Source organism: Castanea sativa, chromosome 1 (assembly GCF_040712315.1).
Source record: "Castanea sativa cultivar Marrone di Chiusa Pesio chromosome 1, ASM4071231v1".
In the NCBI taxonomy this organism is placed as follows: domain Eukaryota; kingdom Viridiplantae; phylum Streptophyta; class Magnoliopsida; order Fagales; family Fagaceae; genus Castanea; species Castanea sativa.
The window spans coordinates 32,814,374-32,837,746 of record NC_134013.1 but is presented as its reverse complement, the minus strand read 5'-3'; the positions used below and the strand labels follow the sequence as shown (position 1 = coordinate 32,837,746).

The 23,373-nt window shown below is 38.4% G+C and overlaps 1 protein-coding gene across 1 annotated transcript; it reads right to left on the bottom strand.

Annotated features, from left to right (window-relative positions):
- Positions 1-16,429: 16,429 nt before the first annotated feature.
- LOC142625336 (uncharacterized) lies at positions 16,430-17,023 on the bottom strand. Its single transcript, XM_075799015.1, has 2 exons — positions 16,781-17,023; positions 16,430-16,723 (listed from the first exon to the last, which is right to left on the bottom strand). The coding sequence occupies exons 1-2, from the start codon at positions 17,021-17,023 to the stop codon at positions 16,430-16,432; spliced, it is 537 nt and encodes a 178-aa protein (XP_075655130.1).
- Positions 17,024-23,373: the final 6,350 nt, after the last annotated feature.

The following is a 23,373-nucleotide window of genomic DNA, read 5'->3' as shown; positions in this document are numbered from 1 at the left end:
AAGTATTACAAATTTCTAATACATCCCATAAAAAAATTTCTAATACTTAAAATAAATTAAATAATACCGTATTGTAAGCATTTCAAAAATTCTCTTCCTTCTACCCTTGTGTGTGTGAGTTTTTTTATTATTATTTATTTATTTTTAATAACCCTTAAATTACTATTTATTAATATGGAAAAGAATTTACCCGAGTTGCATACTAGGAGAACAAGTAGAAAGAATAAGGCGGTGGAGTGGTTAGTCATTTTCTACTGAAACCAATATGGCAAATGTATCCAAAATTCGAATACTTAAAATAATATTGCCTTGTATTTTGAGAGGACCACGAGTACTTTGCTGGTACTTATAGAGTGCCAAAAGTAAAGAGGATAACTTGTATTCAACTTATCTTGCTAGATAATTCTAAAAATTTAAAACAAAAACTTATCTTGCTAGATTATACCATCCGCAAAATAAGTAGAAGATCTATTTGCAATTTATTGCAAAAATCTAGTATATTTATTGAAACTTTATTAATGGAAGAGTAAATTCTCCTTAATTGAATACAAGGAGATCAAGTAGAAATAAGTTAAATAATTTAATTAATATCTTGGTGGACTGGTTAGTCATTTTCACTTAAACTAATATGGCAAATGAATCCAAATTTCTAATAATTAAAATACTATATTGAGGCAACCAAAAGTTAAGAGAAAAAAAAGAAAAAAAAGAAAAAAAATATATATATATATCTTGCTAGATTATCCCAATCGCAAAATAATTAGTTGATCTATTTGGGATTTTGGGGCAAAAATCTTGAAAATTAGATTAGTCAAGTAATTTATGTTACAAATTAAATTAAGCTAACTTAGTCAAGTAATCTCGTTAGTGGCCATGCCAAATTCTTGAAGCTAAAAAAAAGTTATAAATTTATTGATTTCTTAATGTGCAATGGATTAAGGTTGGAAAACATATCTTGCTAGTACACATTAAAGCCTTTAAGGATATGGTATAAAAACTTAAATTTTACACCCTCCAATCCAAACATGCTACATTATCTTATCACATATTAAATAATAAGCACAACCACACCCAATCAATTCTAATATCCATTTGAAAATATATCTAAATTGGAAGTTTATTAAGACGTTATTAGGTATGACAGGAAGAATTCAGTTTTAGGTAAAAAGTTAATGTCACAATCTCTTATTGGATGGTGTAAAATATGAGTTTTATACATTATTTTACCAAATTCAGACATTGATTCTAATACATATTTTTATTGAATTTAAATTTAATTTTGTACTTTAACTCTCCATTAGAATCTTGACACATTATCTTATATTTTAATGCCCTAATATATTGTTTCATATATAAACAAAGTCATAATAAATGCCTAATAATATGATTTTTTTTCCATATACAAACATAATCATAATAAATTTTTCTTAAAAAAAATAATCATAATAATTGACTTTAATAACTACTTTAATTATAAATTTTCATATGGGCAAGACTTATGTACAGTACTTAAGTGTTATTCCTTAAATTTTCCTCTTAAAATTTTGCTATGTGGATTTTTTAACACAGGATGGAAGTGCATTTTTTTTAGTTATATAGCCACATGACTGAATCTTAAAAAGGGAAGCTAAGGAACAGTACCTAAGGTACTGTACCTAGGTTTTGTCCTTTTCATATTTAGACAAAAAATAATTAATAGGCCAAGAATATATTGACCCCTTGTGATGAATTAATTGATTAATTAAGAGTGTTTATTAATTAATCAAATTAACATGCAATGTACGTGGCAGCACAAACAAATTACCAACTAAATAAAATACAACGGCAAATAAAGTTGACAAGGTGATTTGTTTTTGAATGCAGAAAACTTCCAAGGCAAAAACCCCACCGGCTGATTTAAAGGTCAACATTCCTGAGAATTCACTATTATCATAACAAGCGGTTACAAGTAAAGGAATCTCAGTACCTTATACCAACCTACAGTTGAACCCTTACCTTAATACCTAATTGGACTTGTTATGTAGTGACAATCTCTCCATTTAATGCACGGCTCCCAGTACGTGACTAACAAATAGATGCGCGAATCCCAGGACGCAACTTAATCACCAACTTAAGAACGATATTGGCTGCAAAGTTCTTCAGTTCATCACATGATGAAGATTACGAAGTTGCTTAGTCACAAAACCCTATGGTGTACAAATACAGCAGCTTCTTCAAGATAAACTAGAGCAAACTAGGTTTTCTGTCACAATTTGAATGAACAACACTTTGCTTCACACTTTTGCAACTGTGCCACCTATGATGACTCTTAAAATAATCCTTATATATGTTTAGGTTTGTGAGAAAAGAAGGCCTAAACACATGCTCACGGACTGGAATGAAATCATAACTGAAAATTTGATTTTCATAATTCTCGATAGATACCCTATCTGTCGAGCAGCTGTCGAGCTTCGGGCTTAGACAAATTTTTAAATCTTGATAGATACTAGCTGTCAAGCTAGCTATCGAGATTTAAAATCCAGCACTTCATCACTTGATTCTTGGACAGACTTGCATGGCTTTAACACTTGAACTTGAAACCTTATTCCTTAAAGTATTAAACACATTACAAGTAAAGTGCGTTTTGTCAAAGGATTAGCCAATACATGATGAAATATGTTCCTAACATGAGTCACATATGTCCTAACAATAATAATAGAGAAAAATAATCTTGATGTCTAGTATACTATATAATATATAAAAAGGTTGTCTGCATAATATTTTGTCACGTGAGGCCTCACTTTTGATTAACATCTATTCCATATTTAAGCACTCTATTAGAATTTTAACATATCATTACACACACACACACACACACACACACACACACACACAATTTTGGATGACTTCATGATATTTTGTCACTTAAAGTTTTGAGACCTCACGATTTTACACATCAATATTCTAATATGTAATTTTTTAATTGATTTTATATTATTTTTTATATTTAAACACTCAACTAAAAACTTAACATATCATATTTTCATTAAAGAATAAAATAGATAGTTTCATATACAAATACAATTATAATAATTACAATAATTATATATTAAATAGTTTCATATAAAAACACAATTATAATAGATACCCATGGATAAGATATGGGTGTGAATAGGTTGAGTTGAGGGGATTTTTTATTCCAACCTACCATGATTGAGTTCAAATAAACTCAATCAAACTCAACCCATCACAGGGATTCAACCCAACCCACGAGAATCGGGTTGGACCTACAAGTTAGAGTTTTTTATAATAAACAAAATATTGGTCATTGGAACAACAAATTTATAAGATTACCAAAACAAATAACAACATATTTTTATAATATTATTTGTGTTGGGTTGAAACACTAATGAAACCTAAGAAAAGCACCAAGCCAAAACAAATAATAACAAATTTATAACCTTATAAACTTGAGCATATTACCAAACCAACACAAATTATTTTTTGGGTAAAATATCATTTTCATCCCTAAATTTTCACAAAAGTTTGTTTTTTTTCCTAAACTTTCAAAAGTTTGTTCTTCATCCCTAAACTTTGCAAAACATTCTACTTTACATCCTTCCATATATGTCTGTTAATTATATCCCACATGGCATAACGAAATGCTGACATGGTATTTATGGTATTTATCTTAAACCAAACCATTTTGTTTAATAAAATTATGGACACATAGCTTGCCTTTATTGGCACACATGGAAAACAATAATACCCACTCATGTCACTTTCCTTATTGAACATCACCATTATAACTCACTTTCTCTTCTTACCCATTAGCGTCTTTCTGTCTCTTAGCAAAATTGATAATAGCCTATTCTCTGATAACGAAGACAAACACTACCCAGAAAACCCTTTTATAGAAATAGCAGAAAAAGTCAAAAATAAGAAATAAAAAAAAGTGAATGAGTATTTGGGGCATATAGGTTTCGTTTAGAGATTGAAGATTTGCACACACATCTTGAAATGTTTACTCATGAGATTTGGTGGAGAAAATGTAGAGAGGTAGGGGGGTTAAGCTGGTGATGGAGTTTTATTTGTCTTGTGAGTGAATAAATTCACCAAATCACACATGCCTTTCTAAATTACATTGTTTACTATGAGGATTTTCATTATTAAACTTCATAATTGAAAATCCTCAATCCTGAGCTTGAATCTCTCTCTCATGTCGAAATCCAGAAAATTTGAAAGAATTTTGGTATGATAATTATCAAAATCTGGCTAGATTCTCCTCCTTCACTATTATTCAGATTTTAAGTTTTTTTGATCTTGAAAACCCTTGACATTTTGTTTGGTTACTTACAATAGTAAAAGGAAAATGAAAAGACATAAAGTAAACACATGAAACTTAATTAAACATTGTTGAGGTCTAAAAAGTCATGAAATTGCACCAAGGCCAAAAATGGCACAAAAGATTGAACTCTATAAAAAACACTTGAGCTCGCAATAAATGAAAAGGATGATAGGCCCAAAAATCCATTAAGGTTTTAAAGAGGAACCCAAACCCGCGAATGGATGAGCTTTAGAACCCATGAAACGAAGGGAAGAAGAAAAGCCCACCCCATCAAGGTCAGAAAATCGCTAGGGACCCTAGTGGTGAGAACTGGGCCGGGATAGGTGAGGACTGCCAGGAGCTCGAGATCCTCGGGACGTGTAGCAAAGCCAGAGTTGGATTAAGATAGTTCAAAGAGGATGCCAAGAAACACAAGGAACGAGAATAGATATGTCCCTATCAGCCACCCAATGATGCAGAAAGGAATCAAAAAGCTTGAAGAACCAACAATTCATGAACAAGGGGTTGGTACCTTGGGGAACCCAGAAAGAAGAACCATGAAGGGAATTGGCTGAAAAACTTTCAACCTATCAAGAAGGAATCAGCTCACTTGGGAAAAATGACAAGGGGAAAGGCAACCAAAAGCTAATTCTGAAAAAGGTGGGAACTAGAAGCCTTGAAAGGAGAAAAACCCAAGGTCAGCTCTTCAAGACATACCGGGACAGAAAGGTAGCAGGAGACTTTTGAGGAAGAAACACCAAAATAAGAAAATTATGAGAAATAAGGAAGGGACCAGCCACCAATATTGTCGACAAAACATTGGTTCTGGTACCCAAGGATGCAAAAGGGGGGAATCAGTGGTACCCCAAAAACCCTAGGGTGACACTATAAAAGGGGGAAGCAACCAACAGTGAAGGATCATTTAGCAATAGTGAATTAGAGTAGAATCATTGAGAAAACTCTTTTAGAATTCAAAGAAAGTAAGAGAAGAGAGGGAAATATCGCTCGGTATCCTCAAACAGCCACGAGAAAATCACTTGGATTCAAAGGGATTCAAACTTTGCAAGTCGTAGAGGCTTGAAGAGCCATCTAAGTCTGTGATTTTTGAACTTATTTGGACCTTGTGATTCGTCCTAGTGAGCACAATGTATTACACAATTGAAAAATTAATGAAATATTGCAAAGTATCTTAAGGACCCCTAGTGTTTATTTTGTGTCTTTCTTTATCACATTGCCCTTTTATTGTTTCTTGCTATTCAATGCATATATTTCTTGTTTGCTAGCATGTATGTGTTGTAGGATTCTTGCTCGTAATCAGCCCATTTAGTTGCGGTGAACCAAGCCTAGTCCCTTAAAACAATATCTAAAAGGCCCAAGGTCCTTAATTTTACTTGGGCCTGAACACCGTCCATAAAGGACACACACAAACATTTCACAGTGTAGTGCTTTGGATTTCGAACAGTGGAATAACTTAGCTGAACCTAAAATAGCTTATTATAAATTATTTTCCTCCAGTTTCTCAGCTGCCAAACGAGAACTGAAAAAACTCATCTTCCTGTCAAAGCCAGTTGGCTATGTATTGGCGTGGAATGGGAATGTGTTTTCCATGTGTGCCAATAAATGCATGCCATGTGTCCATAATTTTTTGAACCAAATAGTTTGGTTTAAGTCAAATACTATATCAACATTCTATTAAGTCACGTTGGATATAAACTAACGGACATAGACAGAAGGATATAAAGTAGAACATTTGGCAATGTTTAGGGATGAAAAACAAACTTTCAATAGTTGAGGGATGAAAAATGAATTTTCATGAAAGTTTTGGGACAAAAATGATATTTTACCCTTATTGTTTTTAGTGCATCCAACCATAAAATAATTAAATAATAAAACCATATAATATATTTTTTAAATATACATTAAATATAGGTGGGTTGGGTTATGTAATCTAACATCCAATTAGGATAAATTCAAACATTAATAGCATTCCATAAATCCTAGGATCAAAATGGTAATTTTTGTAATTCTCTGAGAAAAATATGGGATTTTGGCAGGCAAAATAAGGTAGGCAAAATACAGTTTCGACCCTAAATGAGACTGCTTCTTCTTTCTTTCTTTCTTTTTTTTTATGGGACTGTGCTTCTTCTTCTTCCTTTTTATTTGTTTTTTTTTTCACCCACTAACCTTATTTCATTTAAGTTTCTCCTATAATTAATATAACATATTTGGAATACAATCTGGGAGAGGCAAGGAGATCATTTGCTTGGCTAAAGCTGTGGTTTTCTTATTCTTTTATTCTCATTGCATGTATTTTGTGTAGATTAATACATGGTAGATATGAATATGCCTAGCAAAACACAACCTCATGGAAAAGCCATCACAGCTTTCTTGACCATTTGGATGTGTACTAATGCAGTTGGCATTTCAACTACTGTCACATATTCCTGAACCATCATCAATACATAATTTTGAGGAAGAAAAAGAACGAGTTGGAGGACAATCAGAAGTACAGTTACAAAATGTTGCACCATTCATTCCCACTATGTTACACACTCCTTGACCACCAGAAAAATTTGTACTGCATCTTGCATTGCAAATGAAATTGCTGCTACATGAACCTATATTAGCAGAACATCTAATAGCGTTCACCGTAAGAAGCATGGTCCCTGACACAAAATCACAACCAACATTATCATTACATATATAATTCATTTTCGACCATTAAATTTTGCATAAAATATTCATCCTAATTTTTTTTGTTTTGTAAATTTATTATTATGTAACACAATTTAGAGGTCAAGACTTAATGCAATGGCAATATTCTTCCACCAAAAGGGACAGATCATGGGTTCAAGTCTGAGAACCAAAAAAAAATTTGTGGGTAAGACTATCAACCTTGATCTCTCGGTACATATTTCAAATTTCTCATACTTAAGATACAACCTACTATAAGTCTTTCAAAATTCTCTTCCTTCTACCCTTGTGTGTGTGAGTTTTTTTTTTTTTTAAAGAAAATTAATCCTTAAAATATTATTTACTATGGGAAAAAGAATTTACCTGAGTTGAATCCAAGGAAAATAAGTAGAAATAACAAGGCGGTGGATTGATTAGTCATTTTCACTTAAACTGATGTGGCAAATATATCCAAATACTTACAATAATATTACCAAGTATTTTGAAAAGACCAAAAGTACTTTGCTGGTATTTATAGAGTGCCCAAAGCAAAGAGGGTAACTTGAATTTCAACTTATCTATATATGTTGTTTCTCAAAAAAACTTATCTATATATGTATTAATGGTCAAATTTGAAAGGAAATCCAATTAGATTTCAAATAAGAATTCAATTAAATTCTAATTTAGTATCATGTGTCCCATCTAATCTAATCTTTTAAATATTTGTATCAAGTGAGTTAATTCAGTGTAAAAATTAGATTTCAATTAGAGTTTAATTTTGCACCACATGTCCCATCTAATTTATGTTTTTATTTTTTATTTTTTATGCCAACTGTGTTAATTCAGTGTAGAAAACGATGAGTCCATTATAAATAAACTATTTAAAAAAAACCTAATCATATGTCTAACTCGATAGGTAAAATTAGAGGAATTGAGATTTTGGATTTATCTTCTTATGTCTAACCTAATCATACGGCTAACTCATGATGTAATGAATTTATCTTCTTCTTAATAAAATTAAAAGTTTTTCATCAAAAAAAAAAAAGGCAGAGCCCTAATTGGTTATTTTCACTTAAACCGATATGGAAAATGTATCGAAAGTTCTAAGAATTAAATATATTTTCCCAATATTTTGAGAGGACCAAAAGTAAAGAGCAACTTATCTTGCTAGATTATCCCAAAATAAGTGTTAGATCTGTTTGAGATTTTGGGGCAAAAATGTAGAAAATTTATCATCAACAAAAATTGGATTAATTAAGTAATTTATGTTTCAAATTAAATTATGCTAACTTGTATACAACGTATCTCACAAGTAGCAATGCCAAATCTCTAAAGCTCAAAATAAAAGTAGTAAATTCATTAATTTTTTGAGGTGCAATGCATTTAGGCAAGAAATACTACACGGGAGCATAAAAGTTTAGTAAATTAATTTTGAATAAAATTAAGATTATTTATAACTCTTCAATATGACTTTAAATATTTTATCAACTTTGATATATATAAATTCCAGATATTTGACTTTTGCTTGACAATATTATATTATGCCACATAAGTTCTTGGTACCTCACAAGTTTATATATCATTATTCTAATAATTTTTTTATTGAATATAAATTTTATTCTATACTTTATCACTCCGTTAATTTCTCAAAAAAAATAAAACAACTCTCCATTAGAATCTTGACACATTATACTTTATTTTATTGATCTAATATATTGTTTCATATATAAACAAAATTATAATAAGTGCCTAATAATAGAGTTTTTATTTCCACAAACTAACCTAATCATATTAAATTACTTTTGATTTCTCAAAAAAAATATTAAATTACTTTTAATAACTACTATAATTTTAAATTTTCATATTTGGAAAAAAATAATAATAATGAGTGATGATGTCGAAAATCGTCAGTAAGCCACACGGTCCTCACGTACTCCCGAAGAAAACCTGCACAACACAAAAGCTGAAGACCTAAAGAGGAGTACCGGTGTGGTACTGGCCAAACACCCTCCGACGGTCAAGTTAGAGAAAATCTCTTGTTCACAACTCTAGACTGACAGAGTTGGGATAAATTATGTGTACCTTAATTTATGAGAGTTTTGGGATATTTATAGTAGTGTGGGGTTGACATCCGTGCCTTGGCCAAGAAGCCCTTTCCTTTTAGGAGAGAACCTCTTCGATTTTGCGTATCTCCTAGAGTTCCTTTCTTTGTAGGAATCTTCTTAATTAAGGTTAAGCGTGTGGTGCAAGAACTCTCCTTATGCACATATGCATGGAGACCAAGTAAAGTTATGGATGGAGGTTCGCTTTCCCTCTTCAGCTTTGTTCCCGTCAGCCTTCCAAGTTGTCCACTTACTAGGGTCGTCAGCTTCTCAATCCCATTAGGGTTGTCAGCTTACTCCCTTTAGCCTAATCCTGTCTGCTATGAGATTGAGCCGCAGACATTACAAGAAGGTGGTTTAATGAGCAAATGCTGACGAGCTCACTGCATCCGTCGCCTTTTATTTCGTCAAGGGTTAATTATAAAACTATCCTTATCAGCTGCCCCTACTCCTTGACCCCGTCAGTTATAGCTGTCGGATTATGGAGTTAATATCGTCGAAAGGTCATTCATGCGTGGTAACTCAGGCCACCTTCTTTAAATGCTGAAACACGTGGCACGGACTGATTGGCTCCATGTCTGGACGAGCGTGTCGCTTCGTCTTTTGTCCCCCTTTGCCTATATATGTTTCACTTCCTCCTCCATTCCAACTTTTCACCCTTAGCTGACCCTGAGAGAGAGAGACCGTCACCTTCGGAATTCGTTTTGTTCGTTAGCCCACTGACCTCGTCAATTTAGTTGTCGTCAGCTTCCAGGGACCGTCGCTTTACTCAAGGAATCATTTATCTGTAAGTTCTCTTTTCTTTTATTCTTCCTTTTTTATTTTTCTAGTCAATATCCTTCAGCGAGGTCGTCAGCTTAGGTTCTTAGAATAAATCCGTCGCTTGTAGGTAGTCAAATGTCTAGAGAGGCAACGAGTGAACAATCATCGATCCGCAAAGAAGTGGGTTACGATGAGGTCTTCCAATCAGGTCGTGAGCCCGAGGAAGGCTTCTCCTATTCGTCAGAGAGGGAAACGTCAGCCCATTCCTCTGACAAGGAAGTAGGGAGTTGTAGAGAAGATGAGGAGAGTGAGGGTGAGATCGGTGAAGAGGAAAGAGAGAGGACCAGTGACAGGGTTGAGAACGACGGTGATGAAGAGGTCCTAGAGAGTACCTCAGGAGCCCCCGGTGACGACCGTCCTTTCATTTTACCCAACGAGTGGTCCATCAATGAGTTCTCACCGGCGATGTCAGACAACGTCTTTAAAAACTTACGTGCTGATTGCCAAATTTCGGACGACATCCCAATCCGTCTTCCCAAGGAGGGTGAGAGATGTTATTCAGGTTGAACCGCAGATGTTGGCATGTATAATGCCATGTTCGCAGTAGGGTTGAGGCTACCGCTGATGGCCCTTCACTGTCAGTTAGCTAATTTTTTGGGACTATCCGTCAGCCAAAATTGCTCCCAACGCTTGGCGGACATTTATTGGGGCCGAGATTCTGTGGGGTTGTCTTAGTGGTGGAAACTGTCAATTAACCCTTAACGATTTCTTTTGGTCCTACCGACCCCAGCATATCTCTTCGTCCCAAGGAATATACCATTTTGCAGTGAGGAAGAAGGAGCTTAAACTGGTTTCAGATATGCCAAATTCAAACAGGAATTGGAAGGGAAGGTATTTTTTTGTCGAAGGGACTAATTGTGTGTGCTGTCAGGAAGAGTGGGAGTCAATGCCACACAGTTTTGACAACACTTGGGCGTATGTTAAGGAATCAGGTTGATCCCATCTGCTTCTTTTCATGGTTCATTTGTTTCGAATTTTTTAACACCGTCTGCTTGTCTTTTCAGCTAGCGTTTGTCCGTGTATCACAGCGGAGCAAGAAGACTTTATTCATCAAGTGACGACCATCTCATTGGATGAGCAAAAGTGTCGAGACTTGATTACTCTTGATGCCTTACATCTATACTGTGGTGGTCCGGAGCCAACAGAGGAAGCTTGCAAGTTGAACGCCTATTACCGTCGACATGAGAATTTTCTCAATTTCTTCCATCTCTTCCCTTGTGTTGTTTCCTCCCTAACCTTGACTCTTTGCCTCTTGCAAAAATGGAGGTAGCTAAGCAAAGAATACGGGCTGCTGCTGCTGTCGCCAAGAAGAAGGAAGAGGAGAAGAGAGCCAAAGGGGAGGTGACACCTTCGTCAGTCCCTAAGGCCATTGGGAAGACGGGAACCAAGAGGAAGGCTGACGAGAAAGATATTCACTCAGGGAAGAAAGTGGCCATTACACTCGAGGATAAACCCCCTAAAAAGTCGTCGCCCCCTAAGTCCGTCCATGGGGCAGGCAAAGGGCTGATGACGACATTTGGACCCATCAACCAGGGACCCAACCATTGCCTTCTCACCCATAAGGATTACACCGTGGAGGTGGTAGGGTCCATCTTAAAAAGTGAAGAGATGGACCCCTGTGCTGAAAAGGCAACGAAAGAATTAGGGGCGTCGAGCATGTTTGATCTTACTCGGGTATGCTTCTTTCCTTATGTTGATATCAGACGAGTTTTAGTAAGTTGACGTCGTTTTGTGTCATGTAGGCTATGGTTTGAATGAAGGCTTTGCAAGATAGGCGCGTTGCTAAAGAGGGGGCGATTACCCATCTGCATACACGTATCAAGAACTTGATAGATGGGCAAGAGCAATACAAGGAGGCTTCTCGCATTCTTGGTAAGGAGGTGAAGGAGTTAAAAGAACAGTTGGCTAAGGAAAGTCATCAGAAGAAGCTAGAACAAGAGGCTAAAGCGACGGCGGAGAAGGAGCTGAAGGCCTTTTTTGGCCAGTGGCAACAACTAGGAGTGACGCCATGATGGAATTTAAGGACTCACAGTCCTTTATAGATGCTTGTGCCATCTACTATGGTGACGGATTTGAGGACTGTCTAAAACAAGTTAAGTCTGTTTATCCTGACTTGGATTTATCCAAGATTACTATGGATGAGCCTTTGCCATCAACTCCTGTGGGCGACACCGTTTGTGAGGGAAGTGACGGTGCTAACAAGCTTGAGGCAGAGCAAAAAGATGATAGCGTTGTTCTTGCACAACCGGTCGTGTACAAGCCCGTTACTTTGAATCCGTCAGCAAATCCTCCCGTCAACGACCTCAATGTTAAAGAGCTTTCTACCCCAGGCATTCAAGCTGTCAATGCTAAGGGCAACGAGATGTCTCAAGATCCCCCAGCTTCATGAATCAAGTTCTTTCTTTTGTAGTTTGAACAATGTTTTGAAGCCCATTTGTTTTTTTTGGGTTCTACTTGTAAAAAACATCACTTTATTTGTAATGTTTATGCCCGTCACTTTCCATATGTATATGTATGCATTGTTTGTGTCTATTTTCTGAATTTGTAGGCCAAGGTGTTTAGTGGAATAGGGTGAAGCCGTCTGCTTAAGTTGCCTTTAGGCTCGTCTTCCCTACTTATTTCAAGTCATTGTCACAAACCCGTCAGCTTATGAATAACGGCGTTAGCTTTCTCTTAGCTGACTAACAAATATTGATTTTGTAGGTTGTGTCGGACCCGTCCACTTAATGGGCATTATATTTTCCTTTTTATGGGCTTGATAACCCCCCCTCCATTTTGTGGGGTCGTCCACTTTGGGGATTTTAGATTCTTCTATTTTGATAACATGACCGTCAACTTTATGGGGTTGGCAACAATTTTTAATAACTCCATCCACTTTGAGGACTTAGTAACAAAAACTTCGTCCACTTTGTGGACTTAGTAGTGGATTCGTCCATTCTTTGGACTTCGTGATAAATTCCTAATTCGTCCACTTTGTGGACTTGGCAGTGAATTCGTCCATTTTGTGAACCTATCATTAAGGTCGTCCATTTGGACTAAATGAGACTGTCTACTTGGCAGTAGACCCGTCCATTTTTTTAATAGTAGAATCATCCATTTTGTGAACTTTGTGACAATTTCGTCCACTTTGTGGGTTAAGTGGTAGGCTTGTCCACTTTATGAACCAAACAATAAGGTCGTCTACTATAACAAATACTTTAGTCGTTTTCGAATAAACTCCTCTTATTATGATGAATGCATGCATAAGTAGAAAAATTGTTCCAAAAAAAGAATAAACTTCAGCCCTTTAGGCTTAATCTGTACTGTGGATAAAAGTAAACCAAAATAAATGACTAAAAGAAATAAACTGGAAATGAGGAGTTGTTATCTTCATGCTTTCTTCTACTGCTAGTACTTTCTAAGATGCTCAGCGTTCCATGGATGACGTAGCTTCGGCCCATCAAGTGTTTCCAAATGGTAGGTACCTTTCCTTAGCCACGATGTGATTCTATAGGGTCCTTCCCAGTTTGGGCCAAGCTTTCCTTGTGCAGGGTCTCTGGTGGCACCCATCACTTTCCTTAAGACGAGGTCTCCAACTTTGAAGTCCCGGTGTTTGACCCGAGAGTTGTAGTGCTTGGCCATGAGGTCCTGGTATCATGCGAGTCTCTGTTTAGCTGTCACTCTGACCTCGTCAGTTAAATCAAGTTGTAGACACATGGCTTCGTCGTTCCTTCCCTCGTTATGATTTTCCACCTTGTAGCTCATGAGTCCAACTTCAGCTGGGATGACCACCTCGCATTCGTATGTTGGCCGAAACGGAGTTTTCCCTGTAGGAGTTTTGACCATCGTCCTGTATGCCCATAGTACACTAGGCAGCTTCTCTGGCCATATGCCCTTTGCCCCCTCGAGCCGAGTCTTGATGATTCGAAGCAAGGATCGGTTCGTGACCTTAACTTTTCTTGAGGATGGGCAGGGGGGGAGTAGTGGTTCTTGATTCCTAGCTGTGAGCAAAAGTCTCAGAAAGAGTCATTGTCAAATTTCTTACCGTTGTCCGAGATCAAGACCCTTGGAATTCTGTACCTGCAAATAATGCTCTTCCAAACAAAGCTCTGTATGTTCTCTCAGTGATTGTGGCCAAGGCTTTAGCTTCTACCCACTTGGTAAAGTAGTCAATGCCGACAATGAGGAACTTCAGTTGCCTCTCTGCTTTTGGGAATGGTCCCATGATATCCAATCCCTACTAGGCGAATGGCCACGGAGCGATTATTGGGGTCAGCTCTTCCATCGGCTGTCTAATGATGTTGCTGAAACTTTGACACTTGTCGCAAGCTTTTACATAAACCTGGGCGTCCTTCTACATTGGTGGCTAGTAGTATCCAGGCCGAATCAATTTATGTACCAACGACCGCGACCCTGGGTTGCCACATACCCCCTCATGCACTTATCTCATGACATAGTCCGCTTCTTTGGGGCCTAAACATCTCAAGTACGGTTGGGAGAAACTCCTCTTATATAGGATGTCCTTTATCAAGACGAATCGCGCTGACTGGACCTTTAGCTTTCTCGCGGCTTCCTTCCCGTCAGGCAACATGCCGTCTTTTAAGTAAGAAATCAAAGGGGTGGTCCAGTTGTTTTCAGAACCAATCTCCTGTACATCGACAACGTCTATTAGTGGCGAGAGTTGAATAAAGGAGAGTACCTTTTTGGAGGTGACCATATATTCCGCCGAAGCGGTTTTGGCAAGACAATCGACTTACTCATTTTCTCCTCTTGGAATTTGAACGACTTTTGCCTACAGCTCATTTACCTTTCTCTTTGCTTGCTCCAAGTACTTCTTCATTTTTTCGCCCTTATATCCGTAATCACTGTTTACCTAATTTGTGACGACTTGGGAGTCGCAGTGGATAACCATATTCGCGGCTCCTACGGCTTTGGCGAGATCTAATCCTACTATTAGGGCCTCATATTCCGTTTCGTTGTTAGTCGTAGGAAAATCGAGTCGAACTATGCATTCGATCTCGTCACCCTCTAGAGATTGAAGTACGACCCCTACTCCACCAGCCTTCCTGTTGGACGATCCGTCCATGAACACATTCCATTGGGGATGTCCTACCCCCTGGTCTTCCGCATTGGTGAACTCCGCAATGAAGTCAGCGACCACTTGTCCCTTGATGGCAGTGCGTGGGCGATATTGTACATTGAATTCGCTTAGCTCTATAGCCCATAAAGCCATATGTTTGGCAGCTTCAAGATTGCTCATCGCTTGGCGTAAGGACTTGTCAGTTAGGACGACCACCATATGTGCTTGGAAGTATGGCTTGAGTTTTCGGGCTACTGTGACTAGAGCGAAGGCGAGCTTTTCCATCGGGGGGTACCTTTCTTCTACACCATAAAGTGCCCGGCTGGTGAAGTACACGGGCCTTTGTACCTTGTCGTCTTCTCTGACTAAGGCCACACTGACGATGGCCGGAGAAATAGCCAAGTAGAGGAACAATTCTTCTCCCGGTTGTGAAGAACTTAGTAGCAGTGGTGAAGAAAGGTAGGCCTTCAGGTCCTCGAATGCCTGCTGACATTCGACCGCCCATTCAAAAGACTTCTTCAGCGTGTGGAAAAATGGTAGACATTTATCCGTCGCCCTGGATACAAATCTATTAAGCGCGGCGATCTTGCCATTGAGGCTTTGCACTTCTTTTATGTTCTTAGAAGGTGCCATTTCTATTATAGCCCGAATTTTGTCCAAGTTAGCTTCAATACCTCTCTGAGACACCATGTATCCCAAGAATTTTCCTGCCGTCACCTCGAAGGCGCACTTGCTTGGGTTAAGCTTGATGTAGTAAGAGCGGAGAGTGTCGAAGGTTTACCTGAGATCCTCCAAGTGATTATCTTCCCTTCGGCTTTTCACTAGCATGTCATCGACATATACTTGGACGTTCCTCCCAATCTGCTATGCGAACATCTTGTTCATGAGCCTCTGGTATGTTACGCCTGCGTTCCTTAAGCCGAATGGCATGACCTTATGACAAAAAAGGCCTTGGCTTGTTACGAACAAAGTCTTCTCCTGATCATCTTCGTCCATTTGGATTTGGTTGTATCCTGAAAATGTGTCCATGAAGCTCAGCAGCTGGTGTTGAGCCGTAGAGTCCATTAGGAGGTCGACCCGCAGGAGGGGGTAGCTATCTTTGGGACATGCTTTGTTTAAGTCCGCGAAGTCGACGCACATTCTCCATTTTTTGTTGTTCTTTTTGACTATTACAACTTTTGCTCGCCAATCAGGGTAGTATACTTCCCTGATGAACCCCGCCTCTTGTAGTTTGCGGACTTCTTCTACCACAGCCCGATCCCTTTCCTAGGAGAACACTCATTTCTTTTGCCAGACGGGCAGAAAGGAAGGCAATACGTTCAACTTGTGTACCATGACTGACAGGCTGATTCCTGGCATGTCTTCATGGCTCAAAGCGAAGACGTCTTGGTTTTCCTTGAGGAAAGTTGCAATAGCTTGTCGAACCATCGGGTTTGCAAGGATGCCGACCTTAGTTGTTCGCTCTGGTCAGGAATCATCAAGGTTTACATCTTCGAGTCTTTCAACAGGCTCCATTGCTGACCGATGTTCTTCTATGCTCATGGCTTGGAGGTGGTCATCCATTTCCATCATAACTACGTAACATTCGCGCACGGCCACCTGGTCTCCTCGTAATTCCCCTACTCCATATTCAGTAAGGAATTTTATCATCAAGTGGTAGGTTAAGGTTATAGCCTTCCATGAGTTGAGGGTAGGCCTTCCTATGATGGCGTTGTAAGCTGAAGAGCAATCGACCACGAGGAATGTTATATTCTTAGTGATCTGTTAAGGATAGTCACCTACAGTCACAGCCAAAGTGACCACACCAAGGGGGAATACCTTCGTTCCTCCAAAGCCAACAAGCGGAGCGTTAGATGGAGCTAATCGCTCCCTACCAATCCCCATCTGCTGGAATGCGGGGTAGTCGGGGATGTCGGCTGAACTGCCGTTGTTAACCAAGACCCGATGCATGTTGTAGTTCCCTGCTTGTATGGTGACGACGAGTGCGTTGTCATGCGGGTGGTGAAGGCATTGCGCATCTTCTTCTGAAAACCCAATGAGGGGGTTGTCGATCCACGTCATCTTGGGTACCGAACCTATCAGCTGGATGTTTTGAACCATCCTGAGATAAGTCTTGTGGGCTTTCTTTGACGACCCCGTAGTCACGGTGCCTCCTACGATCATCCTTATATCTCCTATGGGCGGCTTGGGGCACTCGTTCTCCCGTCGGGGAGCCTGTTCCTAGGGCTGATCCATTTTTTCCTTACTAACGAACCTCTGCAACCTTCCTTGTCTAATAAGAGCTGTTATTTGTTGCTTTAAGTCATTGTAGTCTGTTGTGTCATGGCCATGATCACGATGAAAACGGCAATACTTGCCCCTCGACCTCTTGTTAGGATCTCCCTTCAGCTTGCCAGGAAACATCAAGGCTTCTTCATCCTTAATCTGCATCAACACTTGGTCGATCGGGGCAGTGAGCGGGGTGAAGCTTGTGAATCTTCCCACGGGAGGTTTGGAGCATCAATCCTCCTGTCGCTCCCCAGTTCTAGCCATCTTTCGCCCCCTATCTGAGCGTGTGTCTTCTTGCCTTTCCCTCTTTTGGGCTTCTCTTCTTGGGCCAGCAGTGCATTCTCCACGTTCATGTACTTAGTTGCCCTATAAAGCACATCCAACATGGTCTTCGAGTCATTCTTATATAGGGAAAATAAGAACTTACCCTTCCGCAGTCCATTTGTAAATGCTGCTACGAGTATCTTGTCGTCTGCTTAGTCGATCGAGAGGGCCTCCTTATTAAAGTGGGTTATATAAGACCTTAGCGTCTCGTCTTCCCGCTGCTTAATGTTCATTAAGCACGCGGTGGACTTCTTATACCTGAGCCCCCAATGAAGTGTGAGGCAAATTGGGCGCTTAATTCTTTGAAAGTGTCAATGGAGCTGGGCATCAGCCTACTGAACCAGATCCGTGCGGGTCCCTTCAGTGTGGTGGGAAAGGCCCTGCACATGATCGTATCCAGTACCCATTGAAGGTGCATCAAGGTCTTGAAAGACTCCAAGTGATCTAAAGGATCCTTGGACCTATCGTAGCTTTCCACTTGCAGCATACGAAACTTTTGTGGAAGGGGGAATGAGCTAATCGACGCCGTGAATGGGGAGTCAGTCCGCTTGACGAGGTCATCAAGGTCACTAGAAACCCATCCTCTAAGGGCGTTCATCATGCAATCCATTCGTTCCTTCATCATCTGCATCTCCGCGACTATGTGAGGGGGAACAGTTTCAGTGACGGATGATCAGCTCGTGTCCTGTCATTCTAGCCTGCTTGGTGCATTCCTGCCTTCTAGCCTTCCTGGTTCCTTCTCTCCGCGTTGGTTCCTTCTTGATCTTCCTACTGGGTGTTAATGCCTGCATTCCTTTGGCACAATTATTCTTCCAAATCTTGGTTCTGTTTGGTGAGGCGTTCCACAGCGGCGGCCAGAGTTTGGACTTGTCTCTCGAGCGCCGTCGTGTGTGGTTCATCTCCTTGAACGTTGTTGGTGGTTGCCATCGAGCGAGTGAGTACCATGCAACTCTTTGTTTGGGAAGCAATAACACGGCTTTACAAATTGCTAAGATTCCCAAAGACGGCGCCAATTAATGATGTCGAAAATCGTTAGTAAGCCACACGATCCTCACGTGCTCTCGAAGAAAACCTGCACAACACAAAAGCTGAAGACCTAAAAATGAGTACGAGTGTGGTACCGGCCAAACACCCTCTGACGGTCAAGTTAGAGAAAATATCTTGTTCACAACTCTAGAGTGCCAGAGTTAGGATGAATTATGCGTACCTTGATTTATGAGGGTTTTGAGATATTTATAGTAATGTGGGATTGACATTCGTGCCTTGGCCAGGAAGCCCTTCCCTTTTAGGAGAGAACCTCTTCGATCTTGCGTATCTCCTAGAGTTCCTTTCCTTATAGGAGTCTTCTTAATTTGGGTTAAGTGTGTGGCGCAAGAACTCTTCTTATGCACGTATGTGTGGAGACCAAGTAAGGTTATGGATGGAGGTTCGCTTTCCCTCTTCAGCTTTGTTCTCGTTAGCCTTCCGAGTCGTCCATTTACTAGGGTCGTCAGCTTCTCAATCCCATTAGGGTCGTCAGCTTACTCCCTTCAGCCTAATCCTATCTGCTATGAGATGGAGCCGCAGACGTTACAAGAAGGTGGTTTAATGAGCAAATGCTGACGAGCTCACTACATCCGTCGCCTTTTATTTCGTCAAGGGTTAATTATAAAACTATCCTCATCAATGAGAAATAATCTTAGTACTGACTAATATAACATATATTATATAAAACTAAAGTTGTCTGACTTATAGGTGACCTCATAATATTTTGTCATAGAATATTTTAAGGCCTCATAGTTTTATTTGAGCGTTTAGATGTGAAATAGAATCTAAACTCAGTTAATTGTGTTTAGATTCTATCCCACATTAAAATACTCAATTAGAATTTTAACATATCACTCTTTTATATATAAAAAAAATAGTGGAATAGATATTTCCATCTAAAAATACAACCATTATAATACACCATTTTTAGTCTATTAAGTCTTTAAAAAAATCATCTTCCCTCCACCCTTGTGTATGTGAGTTTTTTCTAAAATAAAAAAAACACAGCCATAATAAATACATATTAATAATTAACATAATTATATTTTTAATAATTCCATACAAAACACAAATCATGATTAATACCCATTAATAACTACAAAAATAATGATGCTTGACTTTTGGTTGACTTCATGATATTTTGCCACATAAATTTTTGAGGCATCAAAATTTTTCACATTGATATTTTAATATTTATTTTTTTAATTGATTTTATATTATGTTTTATATTTAAACACTAAACTAGAATCTTAACATACCATTTTTTTTAAAAAAATAGTAGAATAGATAGTTTTATATACAAATACATTTATAACAATTACAATAATTATATATTGAATAGTGTCATATAAAAACATAATTAGAATAGACACCCAATAATAACAAGAGATTTGGATGGGTCAGGTTGAAAGATTTTTTCAATCCAACCCATCATAGTTGAGTTGAAGAAAACTTAATCCAAATCAACTCTATTGGGATAAATGAATTGACCCCTTGCAAATTAATTAATTATCCAAGTTAATTAATTAGATCAACATACATGCAATAACGTGATAATACAAACAAATCACCAATTATAATAAATGCAGCGGAAAATAAATTTGACACAGGTGATTTGTTTACGAATGGGAAAAACCACCGAGGCACACACTTTGGCCTGTTTTGAAATACCAACCTACAATCGAACCCTTCTCCAATACGCAATTGGACTTGTATTGTAGCAGCAATCTTTCCATTCAATGCACGAATCCCAGTTTGTAACTAACCAATAATGGACGGATCCCAGTACATGACTAACTTCATTAACTTGAAAAGGTTGTTGGCTGTAAAGTTCTTCAGTTCATCAACAATGAAGATCAAGAAACTCCTTGATCACAAAACCCTTGCCGTAAAGACGCAGTAGCTTCTACAAAGAGAATAATGAACTAGGGCAATTTCTGCTTGCACTATCTTATGCGACGGCCTTTAAAATAAGCCTTATATATGTCTAGGGTTGTGAGAAAAAAAAAACCTTATACAAATATTACAGCATGGGCCAAAAATTAGACCTGGAATTCTGATTTCGTAAGTCTCGACAGAAATAACTTGTGTCGAGCTTCTGTTGAGCTTCAACGTTAAATCTCGATAGAAAGGATTCTATCGAGAAATCTGTCAAACTTTAATAAACAGCTCTTCTTCACTTGTTTCTTGGTCAGATCTTCGTAGCTTTAACACTTGACTTGAACAAAATATTTCTTGAAGCCTTAAACCCATCTAGATCTACCCAAATACAAGGTAAATGTATTTTGTCAAAAGATTAGCCAATTACATAAAATATGTCCCTAACAATCTCCCCCTTTGGCAACCCATGACAAAACCACAACAAAACAAACAATCATGAGAGAAGTCTTAAATCACTTAACTCATAACCACTTGTTGTATTACACAATAAATCTAACCCTAACATAAACTCTTGAAAAAATTTGCAAGAAGAGAGTTCATTGCAAGATAGACTTTCACAACCTGTCTTTCTGAAACACTGAAACAAAACCCATCAAGGCATCATGTGTGAAACAGAAATAATGATTGCTTACATAAAGAAACATGTGTTCTATGTGCATAAAGAGAGAAAAGAAAGAACACATGTAGACGTAGGTGAATAAAATGAACATACATCATCATCATATATAAGAAAATAAAGTACAATGTATGTCATAAATAAAAATGGTCACAAGACCGGTGTACAAAAGGCTAATGAACTAAAAAGAAAGAAAAGTACAGATAAGCCTCACTACATCCCTTAAAAACTATACACACTCCCCCTAACAAAAAAAATCTTATACTAACTCTCCCCCTAAGAAAACATAAGTTTATCACGGGTAGCAATATCCAAGTACACATCTAGAATAGTGATAAGCCAAAAACATATTGACCCCTTGTGATGGATTAATTAATTAATTAGCCAAGTTTATTAATTAATCAAATTAACATGCAAACGCGTGGTAGCACAAACAAATCACCAATAAACTAAAGTATGCAGCGGAAAGTAAATGACATGGTGATTTGTTTACGAATGGAGAAAACCTACACGGCAAAAACCCCACTGGGTGATTTTAAGGTCACCACTCCCGAAACTCCACTATTGTCACAACAAGCAATTACAAGTAAAGGAATCCCAAGTACCTTACCAACCTACAATTGAACCCTTACCCCCAATACCCAATTGGACTTGTTCTATAGTAACAGTTTCTCCTTTCAATGCACGGCTCCTAAGTATGTGACTAACCAATTGTGCAGATCCTAGTACGTGACTCCAATCACCAACTAGAGAAGATTTGTTGGCTGCAAAGTTCTTCACTTCATCCACACGATGAAGATCAAGAAGATGCTTGGTTACAAAACCCTACGGTGCAAAGACACGGCAACTTTTTCACAAGAGAGATGAACTAGGGCAAGAACTTTGTTTCAAGTTACAATTTGCATGAACAAGGAATTCTCAATGCTTGTGCAACTTGCCACACTTTGACGGTCCTTAAAATAATCCTTTTATATGTCTAGGGTTAGGAGAAAAGAAGGCCCAAAGACACATTCACGGATTAGAGTTAAAACAGAACTAGGAATCTGTTTTTCTTAAATCTCGACAGCTACAAGTGTCGAGGTGCTGCCGAGCCTCGGGGCTAGAACAGCTTCTTAAAGCTTTATAGATGCAATTGCCGAGCCAGCTGTTGAGTTTTAATGAAGAGCACTTCTCAACTTGTTTCTTGGATAGACTTGCATGGCTTTAACACTTGATCTTGAAACCTTATTTCTTAAAGCATTAACCTCATCCTAAATCTACCCTTATGAAGCAAAAGTTCGTCAGTCGTCATGAGTTCATCCAGATAAGGCCAGTCACACTCCTGCGTCACGACGGAAGCAAGAGTTCGCTCAAATGGTCACCGGTGTGGTGCCTGCCACAACGCCTCCGATGCCAAAGTTAGTGTGGAAGAAGGTTTATAACAATAAAAACCAAAAGTAGCTCAGTATATCTTGTGTCTATGTATGTACCTTGCATTGGTATTGTGAGGGCTTTATATATCCCTCTGGATTCTAGCCGTTGTGGATGGTACTATGGTGTTAATGTCTTTCTTGATAACATCTTCAACTGAATAATGGCATTCAATATGTTTCCAACGGCTTGTCCAGCTGGTTTCGTAACCGTCCGAGACATTATTGACAACATTGAAGGGTCTTAATCATCCTCGTCAGTAATGCGGATAATCGGTCAGGTTCATCTGTGGAGTCGATCTCGTCTGTGTTTGACTTCGTCAATCCCATCAGCTGCCCCCAGGTTCTATGGTCATCATGACGTGTCCTGACGATCGTGGAAGATGAAAGGGTTTTTTTTTTGTGGGCGGCCTTTGGAATTTCGCGCCGCATTGAATGCATAGTGGCGGCGTTATGCTAGTCATGGCCACGTGGCATGTTACGGTTGGAGAGGGCTTATGTCCTCATTATATGACCCTTGGGTTTCCCACTAATTTTCAGTTTGCCTTGATCTCTCTTTTAAACTTCTCTTCTTCTTACTGTACCTTTCATTTTCTCCAAAAATTTCAGTTGTCTCTTAGCGCTTTCTCCTCTCAATTTTTCTTTATTGTTTTTCTTTTCGAGCTGGGGCGCGGTTGGTGTTGACCTCCTCGCCTTTTCTTTTCTGAGGTACGCTTTTCTTTCTCTTTTCCTTTTTTATTTTCCTTCTTTGGTGATTGTAAATATCTGATTCTTCTTTTCTTTTGGCTTCTGCTTTCGATTTTCGGGGATTTTAGTATTTTCTTGTT

Excerpts from the sequence above, each read along its gene's own strand:
- LOC142625336 (XM_075799015.1), bottom strand. The coding sequence starts at position 17,023 with ATGACGTGGATCGACAACCCCCTCATTGGGTTTTCAGAAGAAGATGCG. Across the intron at positions 16,724-16,780 it reads TTGGCTTTGGAGGAACGAAG|ATCACTAAGAATATAACATT; the intron begins GTATTCCCCCTT and ends TATCCTTAACAG.